The 14012-nt window shown below is 41.5% G+C and overlaps 1 protein-coding gene across 2 annotated transcripts in view; it reads left to right on the forward strand.

Moving 5' to 3' along the window:
* The window catches only part of ATP8A2 (ATPase phospholipid transporting 8A2), a 648977-nt gene that overhangs the window by 189310 nt on the left and 445655 nt on the right, over positions 1-14012 (forward strand). For both annotated transcript variants that reach the window (XM_522636.9, XM_009426757.5), the window contains exons 17-22: positions 4177-4282; positions 5024-5106; positions 8216-8265; positions 10459-10528; positions 12205-12289; positions 13198-13337. In XM_522636.9, the coding sequence (XP_522636.4) occupies positions 4177-4282; positions 5024-5106; positions 8216-8265; positions 10459-10528; positions 12205-12289; positions 13198-13337 (534 nt within the window). The remainder of the gene's footprint in view (positions 1-4176; positions 4283-5023; positions 5107-8215; positions 8266-10458; positions 10529-12204; positions 12290-13197; positions 13338-14012) is intronic.

Genomic DNA, 14012 nt, shown 5'->3' on the forward strand with positions numbered 1-14012 from the left:
CCTGCTTTCCTAGATCAACGAGGAGAAAGTAGCAAAGGAAATAAGATGAGCAGCGTGTATGGAACATCACAGAATTCCAGTAATGGGCTAGGAATAGCAGCAAACTATTGGATCCCCATTTACATCAAAGACTCATTTATTTATTCACTCATTTTGCAATCTATTTAAGGACATCATTTATATGAAATACCTTGCTCTTGGTACTAGGGGAAGAGATGAATAAAAAACACTCAAAGGATTCCTGTTCACTGGGGAAGCAGACATGTGAAATTCTTAGAAGCCAGTGTATGCTTTTGCAGGACAGGTAAGGTGCAACTCCCTGAGGAGGTGATTTTGGTTTGTGTAGACAGAGAGGAATCCCATTCTCTTTGGTGACTGTCATGGCTACCATAACTGTTGACATGTGAGCAGTGTATTTGCACTGACATAAAGGTGGGATGCCATAGAAACCCAGTGGCCTGGGGCAAATCCTTACTTGGAGAAGAGCTTCTCTGGGGACCCCCTACATGCTACTGGGATCCTAGTGTTTGAAAGACTTCAAAGCTTGGTTCAGTTCATTTCTGACTCTCACAGGTGTTCTTTCCAAAGCTGGCCCGGGGCTGGTATTTTGGGTCCCTGTGACGTTTTGGGGTTTTGACTGTTCATCCCACACTCTTCTTGAGCCTGTCCTCTGTTGATGTTTGAATGGAGATCTGAGCACAGCTAATACCTCTCCCATTGCCTTCCCCTACCCACTGCTTTTTCCTGACTCCTCCTTGGTGGCCATGGTGAGTGGAAAGAACTTTAGGAAGAAATCCCACTGTTTATATAAGTTAGTGATCTTTCTTCTTCTTTCCTTTCCTCCTCATCGTCTGCCCTCCTGAGCCAAATTTCTTTTTAGTTTAGTGGAAAAGCCATTGAGAGTAGGGACAGGTGCAACCCCTGTGAAAAGGAAGCCCTGCTGTGGGGACATTGTGATGACCATCCAAACACAGAGACTTCAAGGGCATTTTAATCTGGATACTCATAGTTTCAGTACAAGCATAATGAGGAATTGATCGATTGGTTTGGGAATTTATTTTCTAATTTTTAGTAAAAGCCTCCTAGCCTATGTGTACCATTTTTAAGCTTTCTTGGATCCTTGAGGCCTTTTGAGGTACTCTTCATCTTAGCTACTATGTTAACTAAACTCTTTGACATTTAACATCTAGCTGCACTACAATAATGAAGACCATAGAATAGGCTCCAGTATTTTTCTTTGGGGAGATGTGGGATTGAATTAAATGTACCCATTGGAGGTTTTTAAGCAGTTTAAACACAGGGCCTATTAGATTACTTGTTCATTTTGCCAAAATGTGTCTGTGGAGACGGAAGAAGTATTTGAGGATTTGCGGCTGCACATGCCCCACATTCTCGTCTAAATTGTCTTGGGACTATTGACTAAAATTAAAGCATTTGGTCCAAGAAAACACTTACTTTCCTCCCAAGGGAATACTTCCATTTGCTACAGAATTTTCTTTTTTTCCTATGTCATCATTTCAAATTTTCTGGTTCCTTTAGGACTGTGTTAAGCTTTGTGTGGGCTGATAGCCAAGATGGAATTTGGCTCTTAGAGAATCAACCTATGAGAAATTTCGGAGGACAATTTATGCAACCCCCTGCTTACATTGCTAACCAGTGTGTGGGATAAATTTTCAAAGGTTCACCAAGGAAGAAGATATAACTTTCCTTTGTATCATTATGCCTAAGATTTCTGAGCTTGAGTCTTCAAGAAGACATCACTTATATATGTATATGATTTGGATAATTTGTAGCTGCAATTTTGCTTGCAAAACAATTTTAAACATGTATCATTTTCTGCTATTTTAAATTCACCGAATAAATAGAAAATATTCATTTCTAGATATATGGCATTTTGTACATATTATAAGCTGTTAACTGAAGGAAAAATATAGTATCATCCTGTTTCTATGAGGTACATACAATAGGCAAATTCATAGATACAGAAAACAAAATAGAGGTTACTGGGGGATAGAGAGAAGAGAGAATGGAGAGTTATTGTTTAATGGGTATAGAGTTTCTGCTGGAGAAGATGAAGTTTTGTGTATAGATAGTGGTGATGGCTGTGTAGCATTGTTGAATGTATTTAAAATGCCACTGAATTTTATACTTACAAATGGTTAAATGATAGATATTACGTGTATAGTTTACCACAATACAAATTTTTAACATCTAAGAAGATACACACACACATATATACACACATGAATATAAGCATCCATAGGCTTCAGATTAATTTTGTCTCTTCTCCCTAATTTATTATAGAATGCAATAGGAAGAAAACCAATGATAGGTTAATTTTATTTTAGGATTTAAAAAAAATCTTCATGGATTTTGTCTGGCTTACCATTTGAGATAGAAGGCTTTATTTGTGTGTGCAATTCTTTATAACTCTTAGAAAATATCTCACTACTAGGTTTACTTATTTGTAAAATCTAAGACACTTTTTATGTTGTTTCATTACGGGACAAGGTTATGTTCAGGATTGGAAAGTTCTCAGGTACAGGGGAAGGCAATCTTGAATCGAAGCTAAATTCTCACATAAAGTACTTTTGGGGAAAATTTCTTACCATTTTTGCAATGCAGGCCTTGAGGAATGTGTAAATTCCTTAAGCTCATGACTTTACTGAACTATAATTTAAGGTGCCTTTTCTCTTCATGATAAGAAGTAGCCATGTGAATAGCTGTGATTTGCTTCCATAAAATTCTGCTTAAGTCACATTCACAAGACAGAGAAGAAACTAAAAATATTCTTGTGGAAGTCGTCATTCATTTATGCCAGAAAAACAGAAAACTCCATAAAAAGAGGAAACACATAGCTGCTTCCTTCACATGAAGATATAAATCTATCTCAGTTTTATAGCCAGTTGCCTATTTAAAAGGGATGCACTAGAACACTGACATTAAAATAACCCCAGGACAAGGAAGCTTGCTTATCACCCCTGCCTTGAATGTAATTCTGGAAGTGCTAGCTCATGCAGACAGGTGAACATTGAAAGTTTATATATTGGGAGGAAAAGGGAAAACTTCTCATTTGTGGGTGATATAATTGTCTACTTTGAAAACCTAAGATAGTCAACTGCAATTCAGAGAACTAGTAGGAGCTCAGTGACAATTGGAATATTAACTTACAAAAATCAATGTTTCTACTTACATCCCAACAAGAAACTACTGTAAAATGTAATGGAAATAAGATTCCATTCATAATATAAAAGGCAATAGATAAAATGCCTTACACAGTACTTCATGTATAGTGGTCACTGAAATAATTTTTGAGCAAATAAAATAATTAATAGACATGCGCCAGGTCTTATATTTAGAATATTTAGAAGCTTTTAATACATAGGAAGACACACTTTTCTTAGATGGGAAGACAGCATTATTTTCCCACTAGTTATAAATGTGCTCTAATCCCAATAAAAAAATTATATATTTTTTTCCCAGAGAGAATAAGAGAATTTTATTAAATACGTATCCAGGGCAATTCTGGTTTTCGTTGCTGTTCAATATTAATGAGCAAGGGATGCACTGCTTTACAGGTGTTGAGAGATTATAAACTTAATAGACACTGTATAGAACAGATGTCGGGGCGGGGAATGGGAGCCTGGAGACGGGAGCATCTTCTGTTTATGGGGCCTGAGGTACAGCAGTGAGGGAGGCAGAACACACGCTTCCGGAGGATCTTGCGAGAGTGAGGCAGCAGCACATGGGTGAAGCAGAAGCACGGGGAGGCGGAAGCAGAGGGGCAAGTGGAAGCACGTGGTGAAGTGCAAGCATGTGGGGAGGCGGAAGCACGTGGGCAAATGGAAGCATGTGGGCAAGGCCGAGGCTCCTGGGGAGGCAGGGTGTGCGGAGGTACAGGAAGGCTCTTTCGTCTTTTCTCTCCCCATCTCTTGAGCTAAAGCGCAGGAGCTGCATTCCAAGAGAAACACGGGGATTAGTGCGCGTCAGGAGAACCGGCTTGGGGACTCCAGACCAGAGCGGTAGGAGGGGGATCTGAGGTCCATATTAAGGACCTCTACCCTGTCCTACAGGGAGCAGTAGGATGACTGGATGTTAGTTGGGGATCTGCTTGTGTGAGCCCTGGTGCCTGTTGAAGGTGTTGTATCTGACACTAATCCCGCCTCACGTTTGCAGCCCACAGCCCCTTGCATTCAGGAGTTCCTCACCCTTCTGGCCGTGTGCCACACGGTTGTTCCTGAGAAGGATGGAGATAACATCATCTACCAGGCCTCTTCCCCAGGTGAGGGCTCTGGCCGGATGCGCCCTGCTGGCCCCTTCTCAGGAGACCTGGGTGTTGCAGTTATTCTTGGAGGTGTTGCCGTGTAGTCCGTCCCACAGACCCGGCTGTCTGCTGTTGGCCTCACCCTGTGGCCAGGCTTTGGCTACAGGTGCAAAGCCGTAGAGAGCCCGGGATGGGCTCTCCTGACTCTCATAACTCTTTTTTAACAGCAAAGGGAGGACCCCGGTTATGTTGCATCTCCCAGCAGAGGTGATTGGGCTTGACAGAGCTCTGAAGAAAGAACAGAGCTGGCTTCTTCCTCATCCTCCCCACCTCATAGATTTTCCGCCTGCTGGGGAAGCTGTGCATGGGGGTACTCTTTACCCACTTCCTGAGGCTTGGGAATCCCACAGCATAACTAAAATACTGCCTTGCTCAGAGGAGATGTTTGGTGGGAGTCATGGGACTATTACTTAGGTTCATTGGAGAGAACTTGATCCCAAGCGAGAATAGCAGGAATAGAAATCATTCTTGTCCTGGTGAATTAGCATAGATCCAAGCCTCCCATCTAACAGGAGTGCTCATTTCAGAACCCTGGTGGTAGGAAAAGCAAGTGCTTCTCTATCCTGAGTCTTTACTATTATGCAGATAACACCAGGCCTCCTTCAGTAGAGCGGATTTTGTTAATTTGAAAAGTGACACTAAACAGAATTCTGTCACTACCAGTGATATGTCAATGTTTCACCAACTCCCACTTGACAGATGAAGCTGCTTTGGTGAAAGGAGCTAAAAAGCTGGGCTTTGTCTTCACAGCCAGAACACCATTCTCAGTCATCATAGAAGCGGTGAGTAACATGCGTGTGCACATTTCAGATCACCTGCTTTTGTGAAGATTGTGCGTGTGAAATGGCATGTTTATTGTAAATATGATAGCTAAATTTCTCTTTCAGTGAAAAATTAAGACCTGTGAAAAACTGGAGTTAATGTGATTATATTAGCTTGTTCGAGTTGTTTTGCATTGCAGTATTGTTTTGCCCTTAAAGATGCTTTTCCACATGTCTTTCATACACTGATGTGAAATTATTTGTAGCAAAGAACTTCACAAATCTACTCTTTGTTCTATAATAATTGGGAAAATAACTTAAGCGGCCCACTTGTCTTTGAGGGCAGGTTCCACATCTCTTTGTAGCCTCAGAGCCTAAGAGTTCTTACTCAATGAAGCCTCACAGTCCACTGGGCTTCAGTCTCTTCAGCTGGGAGAGGAGTCGGCGTTAAGATCTCTCTCTCTCTTTTTTTGAGACAGGGTCTCACTCTGTTGCCCAGGCTAGAGTGCAGTGGTGCAATCTCGGCTCACTGCAACCTCTGCTTCCCAGGTTCAAGCAATTCTCCTGCCTCAGCCTCCGGAGTAGCTGGGACTGACTACAGGCACGTACCACCACGCCTGACTAATTTTTGTATTTTTAGTAGAGACGAGGTTTTGCCATGTTGGCCAGGCTGATCTCAAATTCCTGACCTCAAGTGGTCCACCCGCCTTGGCCTCCCAAAGTGCTGGGATTACAGGCGTGAGCCACTGTGCCTGGCTTTGATCTCTTTTATCTATATGAGGGGTTCCCCCCTGCAACTGGAGTCAAGGGGTTTACATGTTTTCTGATTTTTTCTGAGTTTCCTTACCTACAGGCCAAAGGGAGAAATTTAGTGATAGGAAAATAATTATATCAAATAGGAGGTCAAATACAGACCCTTGGAATGGGCAACAGGGGAAAATGATGGTTATGACTGGTGAGGCAGTGGTGTTTTTCATGATGACCAGTTAGAAGGGCTGTTTTATTGTTGTCTGCATTGATGATAAGGGTCTGGGGCTAGTCCCTGCCATCCCTTACCTTTCCCTACTCCTCCATTTGGGGAAGACGCAGGGATTATAGTTTTTGGCTTTATGGATGCATCCTTAAATCCATAGACCTTTAATGCATTTGAAATTCACTTCCAAATGGTATAATAACTTCATATGGTTCCTGACTTGGGAGTACTGTAGTAAGTTTTTTCTTTTAGTTATATGCAAAACCTATAAAATATCTTATCTTATACAAAGTACCCATTTATTGGCATCTTCAGTTTCTTATGGAGTACAGAGATGAGATCATGTGATCATGTTTACTTTTACTATGCTTATTTTAGTCAACAAAGGGAATTTAGCTTAGGGAAATGTACCATCATTAAAGGTGGAATGAAGTACTGATTGAATATAGAATTTCCCGTACAGAAGCTTTTTAAAAAATGAGGTCTTTTTCCCCCCTTCAGTTGGAGGAGAATTTTAACCTGAACTATAGGATTTTCAGTTGTGTGGGTGCCGCCGCATGTCTCTGCATTGCAAAAATGGAGGTTGGGGGTTGGGGGACTTGGATCATAGGTGAGAGAGACAGATGAGAACAGGCGCTTCCACTTCACTCACAATGCCAGATAAATGTGGAACCTAGAGAGCCTATTGGTGTTGTCCTCCTGGTGTTATATGCTGCATTGACACCTCTTTGTTACCTCATTAAAGTTTTAAGGTCATATTTCTGGGGGTCACAAAAGACTGCCTGATTAGTTAGGACTCGTAGATAACAATAATAAAAAGAATCCTATTCAACCATTCATCAAACCACCAATTCTCAAATTATAGGTTTTGCATATAAGTAGAAGAAAAAACTTACTGCAGTACTACCAAGTCAGGAACAAATTCTCAAATTCCTACATATTTACATGAAGTGTCCTCGCCAATAGTCAGAACAGCCACATCCATGGGCTGCATGTGGACGTGGTTGATATAACTGTGAGAGAGGGGGTGGCTCCTGGGAGTGGCAGCCCTGGTGCTGGGTGGTGGTAGTAGCACTGGGTGTCTTCTGAATGGGGATATGATGGAAAGTTAGGACAGGCTGTGGAGAAAGGGAACTCGGAACTCGTGGATCCAGAGAGGTGAATAAAGATTGATGAAGGCTGGATGAAGTGGATCATTAGTTGTTTTGTAGGATGCAAAGAGAAGGAGTGGAGAGTTGTGGGTGTGAATGAAGATAATGATTCCGTCACATACTTGGTAATTTGAATGTGTTACTTCATTGATTACTTCTCTGAGCCCTAAGAGACGAGTGCTTTTGCCATGCATAAGAAAGTCACACACTTAGAGGCAGAAACTGGATTCAAACTCACATGTATTGGGTGCCAAAGGCCACGTTCTTTCCACTGTGAAGTGTTGGGGAAATGGAAAGATTAGATTAAAAATCTGAAAATAGCATGCGCACCATCTGGAATTTTTAGATGGAAAAAATTGTGAATATTGACATTCTAACTTGAAAGAACCCAAAGAAAAAGAGCGTTTGATTGATTGCTCTGAGACCAGGTACAGATTCACCATCTCTTATCTGCAAATTCGAAACCCAAATGCCTTTGAATTCCAAAAGATTTTTCCTAAATTTGGTGAAGAGTTATTTGGCAGCAAAACCTAGTCAGAACTGACATGAAGCTGTTTATGATCTTTATGAATCTCATTTCCTGATATGCATACATTTTGCTGTAGAAAGCGGATGTGTTGTGTACCAGCATGTTACCCCAGACCCTGCTGGGGACATTATGATAGATGGTCTAGAATATGTCTATATAATTTGGAAAATCCTGAATTCAGAAGCATAACTGGGCCAAAGGTTTCTGACGGACCTGTGCAGCTGGTGTCCTCTATCTCCATCTCTTGGAAGTGCCTGCACCAGCCAACTGTTAGCACTGAAGAAACGTGAGAAGCTTCCACCAGAAGAGGGAGCTCTGACCCCACCAGACTTGTGAGAAAACAGTACATGTTGCAAAGGGCTAGAAGGTGGGAAGAGAGAGAGAGAGCATATATATGTCTGTTTATGCTTGGGAGACAATTGCTTTGAGATTTTAATACTTTGCACCTCGGTTAAGAGCCTATTTTTCTTCCTTTAGATGGGACAGGAACAAACATTCGGAATCCTTAATGTCCTGGAATTTTCTAGGTATGTTTCTCTTTCATACGTTTGAAATAAAATAATTATATTTATTTACCAACTTCATCAGAGTGTTTACATGATTGTATGGTATGATTCAATATATTACTTAAGTATTAAATATAATAAATGTATCTCCATAAACTTTTCTTCTTGGAATTTGTGACTTTCATTAAAGAAAGTGAAGTAGGTTATTTGTTTTATTCAAGAGAAATGCTCTACTTCCATGTCCTCCTTTTTCTTTAGATTTCCAGAGCCTGATGTTCTCGCATCAGCAGCTGCAGACATGTCTGAATAGTTTGGAGCATGTGATGGGGGCATTATTTTCATTGGCGTTTCCCAAGTCCCATGAGGTCATTCCTCTTGCTCCATTTGAGCACTCCTCTGGAGATCTGAGAAACTGACAAATGATGACAGATGAGATCAGTTCATCGCATTAGAGGCTGGGTCCACGTAGGGAAGTTTTCCTGGACTTATTCGGAAGCATTCTTCCCCAGTACAATTTTAAAAAGTTAGACCCAGGAATATTTGTTGGACTTTTTTGTTCACGTAGAACATTCATAGTTGGTTATAAGGAAACATATCTTAATTTTTTGTATCTTTGCCTCTTTTTAACATGGAATTGTCAGTACTAAAGCAAAGTTCTGTTGCTATCTCAAAGGCATCTTTTCCTATTATTAAAATTAGGTGGATTTTTGAATAACCTTTGTTAAACAGTGTTATAAAGCTCTGTCTGCTTTATAAACTATTTTTAATAAGGATTAGTTTTTTATCTTTGTGTAGGAAATACTTTCCAGCCCTAGTCTTTAGTTTTAGGATTGCAGGCATCGACTTGGAACCATGGGGAGGGGAGGAGGGATGGTGATGGCTCATGTAGGAAGTGGTGACAGTGTCCCTGCATGTGGAGGTGAGCGACGTGCTAGGCATCTCTCCAAACTGTGTGCTTCATCTTTTATTGGAAACTGTGCAGTGCCCCGTGATTACAGTAACTGGGACCAGCAGTTATTGGACAGGCAAGGAGGAGGAGAAAAGGGAGTTAGATAAAAACAGGTGAATATGGATAGAGACACAAGGATGTATTAAAATGTATATATGGGAGAATAAGAAAGAACAGAAAGATGATTTGTGGTTACAGTGGTGAGTCTATTTCTTTTTCACAGACTCATCTCTTTCCCAGTGCCACTTAATCTTGATAATACTCCCTCGAAGTAGTTGCTTTACACATTGAGAAACTGAAACACGGGTTTCAAGAACTGCTAAGAGTGCCCACCTCTAAGATAGTTGAGAGAGAATGCAAATCCAGGTCAGCTAGAGCACTATAGGTTAGGATGTGGGAATTTACCCAGAGATGAAGAGAGACTCTACCCCACTCTTAGAGACTTATAGTCCATTGGGAACCACCACACTGAAAGGCCACAGAGATGGGTGGTCTAGGGCCCTCTGTAGTTGGAGTGTGCTTCAGCAGGATGAAATGTTGGCAAAGGAGGATCAGAATGTGTAGAAGAGGAGAATGGTGAGTCCCGTGTGTGCTCGAAGCCTGGTGGTGGTGCATGGGAGGGTTGGTGGGAGATGAGGTGAGGCTGCACAGGTGGACGGAGAGCAGTAAGAAGAATTCATAGGCGGTGGAGACTCACTGAGGGCTCGGTGGGTGAGGATGGGCCATGAGGAAAGACGTGTGAGGAAGTGTAGATGCTGCGGTGAGGGGAGAGAGAGTTCCTTGGTGCTAAATTGGGAGTGTTCTGTGAGTTTGTGATTTCTTTCTACTCCAGTTAAAAGATGACACAGGGAGGAGCTTCTGAGTTAAGTGGATCTATACTGAGTCTCCCACTTTCCTACCTACTGGGCAAGTTACTTGATAGCTTAGAGGTGGAAAATAAAGAATATTTTTAGAGAGTAGAGTCAGAAGTCAATCAGATGTGGACTGTCAGTGCTGGAATTCTCCTTTTCTGTTTTTCCTACTGCAAATAGCGGTCCTAGTCTATTTTCATGGCAGGGAAAGAAATAGGCTTATGTTCATTAGATGTAAATAAAAAGAGTAGGAGATACACAGTTAGGTCCTACTTTGAAGAAAAAGGCAGGGAAAGATAGACTTTGTTCATTTTTAGGAACCCCAGACCCCCTTCTGTTTTGATTGGTGTTCAGCTGTGGGATATGCATCCTGTAAACAGACCAATGATGACTTTTTTTTTTTCACTCTCCCAGTGACAGAAAAAGAATGTCTGTAATTGTTCGAACTCCTTCAGGACGACTTCGGCTTTACTGTAAAGGGGCTGTAAGTACCGGAGAAGCGTTGTGCGTAGCGGAGTTCTTGGCAGCTTTGTTAATCTGCCGCTTTTCCTAACTGCTTTCCTCATCATTCCCTGATTGTTTGTCCAGAGTTGAAAGACTGTTTCAGGTAGGCTGTGAAGTTGACTTAGTAGTAAAAGCCCACTGAAGATAATGGTGGTTCAGGGCAGTGTGGCAAAGATGGTCAGTGAAAAGCTTACCGAAATCGTTGGTTTCAGAAACAGTGACTCCACGTGTCATGCAAAATCCTTGAATGTGAATTCTTATTCCAGTTTTACCAGCATTGTGTTTTGACTTTGGGAAGACAAAGTAATTTGTGTTGACCTATGATAATCTTGAGTATTCTGATATATATTGGTTCTCTAGCACCTCTTCTTCTCAATTGTTATGTTTTTTTTTTCATACATTATAGAGAGACGTGTTTTAGGTACAAAGGCAATGTCCATGTGTAGCTGCATTATTACTGCACCTTTTAGTCAGTTTCCTAGGTCAGGCTTTTTGTCCTGTATACCTTCTAGTAACCAAATCTAAATGGTTTATCTCAAAGGAAAGATGTTATTGCTTATGAGTCTTACTTATAGAACTAGATCCTGTTAAATTGTAGTCTTATGTATTGAGGGAAAGAATTATTAAACTTATTTTATTTGACTATGTCAAGAATACAGAGCTCTCCTAGGATTAATTAGTGGTTGACAGTATTACTAATCTTTACCAGTTGTGGCAAGAAGGGTAGTTTTATTTGAGTACACGATGACTAGAGCTTTTTACAAATGAAGGAATGCATGGGAATTCTAAAGGCATTATATTTGGACTCGCTAAAGAATTGTGTGTTTATGGTAAAATGACTTGAATTAAGCTCATCTAGGTTTTGTTCTCATATGATATATTTTTAAAACTTTTTGTTTATTCATTTGCCATTGTGTTCTAAGTACCACATCGAGTACAACAGGTGTCAGTGTGAGGTGGTAGAGAGAGGAGGGCTGTCAGTATAGAAGAGGTACATGAGAAAATGTTGCAAAGGCGTATTGTATTTTTATAGGATGTAATTCTCTCCAAAACCAAACTCAGTTTAAAAAAATTTTTGTAATAGCCTAAAACTATGCAATTTGTAACACATTTGATGGATTATCTGTGGGATCTGGTCCCCCAACCCTTCTTGTCAGTCATGGAAATAGTCATAGGCAGATGAGCTGTGCACCTGTGTGTTTCTTGGCAGAACTGAGTTCAGCGCCCAGTGGGTTGTGCCCTCTGTGCTTGGGAGCTCCTCCTGTATTGGGAGGCAGGGTTGTACTTGAGTAATTTGGGATGTGCATTTTACCCTTTCCCCTTCTGCGCAAACGCCTGATAAACTTTGGGATATGAGTTTTGCAAATTTTGGTGAATATAGGCCCCCATGTATTCCAATGATTCTCCTGTATTTCTGGTTCTCCCCAGCATATTTTTGTTTGGCTTTTAAGATACAGATTTTGGTTTTGTTGGACACATTCATACCCAATTTGTTTTCCAAAGCTCATGTGTGAGCCCAGCCAAATGCTAAATTCCTACTTACCCACTCGGGTATTCTCATGCATGTTAGATAAACAGAAACAAAGCCGTGCTTAGTATGCTGGCTGGAAGGTTTACTGAAGGCTTTGCCAGTCACAATGTTTCCCTATTTTATAGGATAATGTGATTTTTGAGAGACTTTCAAAAGACTCAAAATATATGGAGGAAACATTATGCCATCTGGAATACTTTGCCACGGAAGGTAAGTGGAATTTGGAAATGCTGTTTTTGGCCATTGGAGCTGTACTTTCAAGCATGTTGTCTTGATTTCCAGGAGCACATTCTTCCAGTGCCTGCCCCATCCCCTCCTGTGCCCATGGCAGTGACAAGATGCATAGCCAAATCCAAACTCAGTTACCTGTAGATGCCTCTGTCACTCATCAGCAGTGGTGCAGAGGGAGAGGCAGGCCAACGCACAACGTGTAGAATCACCTTTAGTTACTAGTCCCTTTCTCAGAAAACTCATGTGGTTATTTTCCTGTCCCTCTCTTGGTGTCCTTATGTCACTGGCTTATCCATGACTTAAGGAAATAATAATTCATGGAACCCATAGTGAGCAGGAAAGGAGTTCTCTGGAAGGCTATAAAGAACATTGATGTCAGGTGTTCCTGCTAGCGAATGTCATGATAGCTGGAGCCACACTCAAGTGCTAACTGCTGCTTTCTGGCCACTGGCTCTGCGTGCATGCACATATGAGCACACGCTCACACACATGCATGGGTGTGGCTGCCTGAAAGCCTGGATCTTTCATGGGATAGCACGTAGGGCCTTTCCTTGCTGTCTTGAAACACACTTCCCACCTCCTCTGCTTGCTAAAACCTGTCTACTGCACATGGATCATGCACAGCTCCCGAACCTCTCTGCCATGGAGAATTCACTCTTCTGACTTCTCGTGCACTCTCAGCCTTACGGAAGAGGTAGTTTATATTAGAATACAGGAGAGCTGTTTTTAAAGGTCCCTTGGTAGATGTGGGAGTGTTGAATTGGAGTGATGTAAAGCACAGAGTCTCTTCAATTTTTTTGGGCATGCTGATGGAAAAGGGAGCACAGGCTGTCCCCTAGGAGGTCACACGTTCTGCCTGCCTCCATTCACCAGTGGCTGTCTTGCAGGCTTGCGGACTCTCTGTGTGGCTTATGCTGATCTCTCTGAGAATGAGTATGAGGAGTGGCTGAAAGTCTATCAGGAAGCCAGCACCATATTGAAGGACAGAGCTCAACGGTTGGAAGAGTGTTACGAGATCATTGAGAAGGTAACCGCACACAATACAGTCTTTTCAGCTCCATGAAGGACTTAACCACCTATTTCACAAAGTCTTTGAACAGGAATCCTTTTACTATGTAGGGATGTTCTCTTTTCTTGTGTCTTAATGAACCGTTAGCTCTGAATCATTTTCTTTGCTTTAAGAAGCACTTAATTTTCATGGTCTTTCTGAAAGCTCTAGCCACCCTCAGCTAAACATTAATGATAGCTTAAGAAATATCAGGTCAAAAACAGCATCAGCGACTTTCTGGGTTTGCTTAAGATTAGGCTTAATGAGATTAACTCACGCTGTTGAGTTACAGGAGCAATCAGAATGCTGTGGAGGCTGGTTAGATGTTGTACATGCTAAGCTTTCTCGCACTAACTTATTCTAATGATATTTAAACTTTGCCGTTGCTACTCCACATTGCCTACTTTGATTTTGTTGTTGTTGTTATTCTTTTCAGTTTATCCTAAGGCTTTAGCTCACTTTCAATGTATTGGTTTCCTTCAAGTGTGGGAGCTGGGTTTCAGCTTTTTCTGTCTCATGTTGGCAGCCATAGGGCCATCCAATTTCCAGTTTCTATAACTTTTTTTTTTAAATATAGAGACAGGGTTTCCCTCTGTTACCCAGGACCCAGGCTAGAATGTAATGGTGCAGCCATAGGTTACTGCAGTCTCAAAC

Source organism: Pan troglodytes, chromosome 14 (genome assembly GCF_028858775.2).
Source record: "Pan troglodytes isolate AG18354 chromosome 14, NHGRI_mPanTro3-v2.0_pri, whole genome shotgun sequence".
NCBI lineage: Eukaryota > Metazoa > Chordata > Mammalia > Primates > Hominidae > Pan > Pan troglodytes.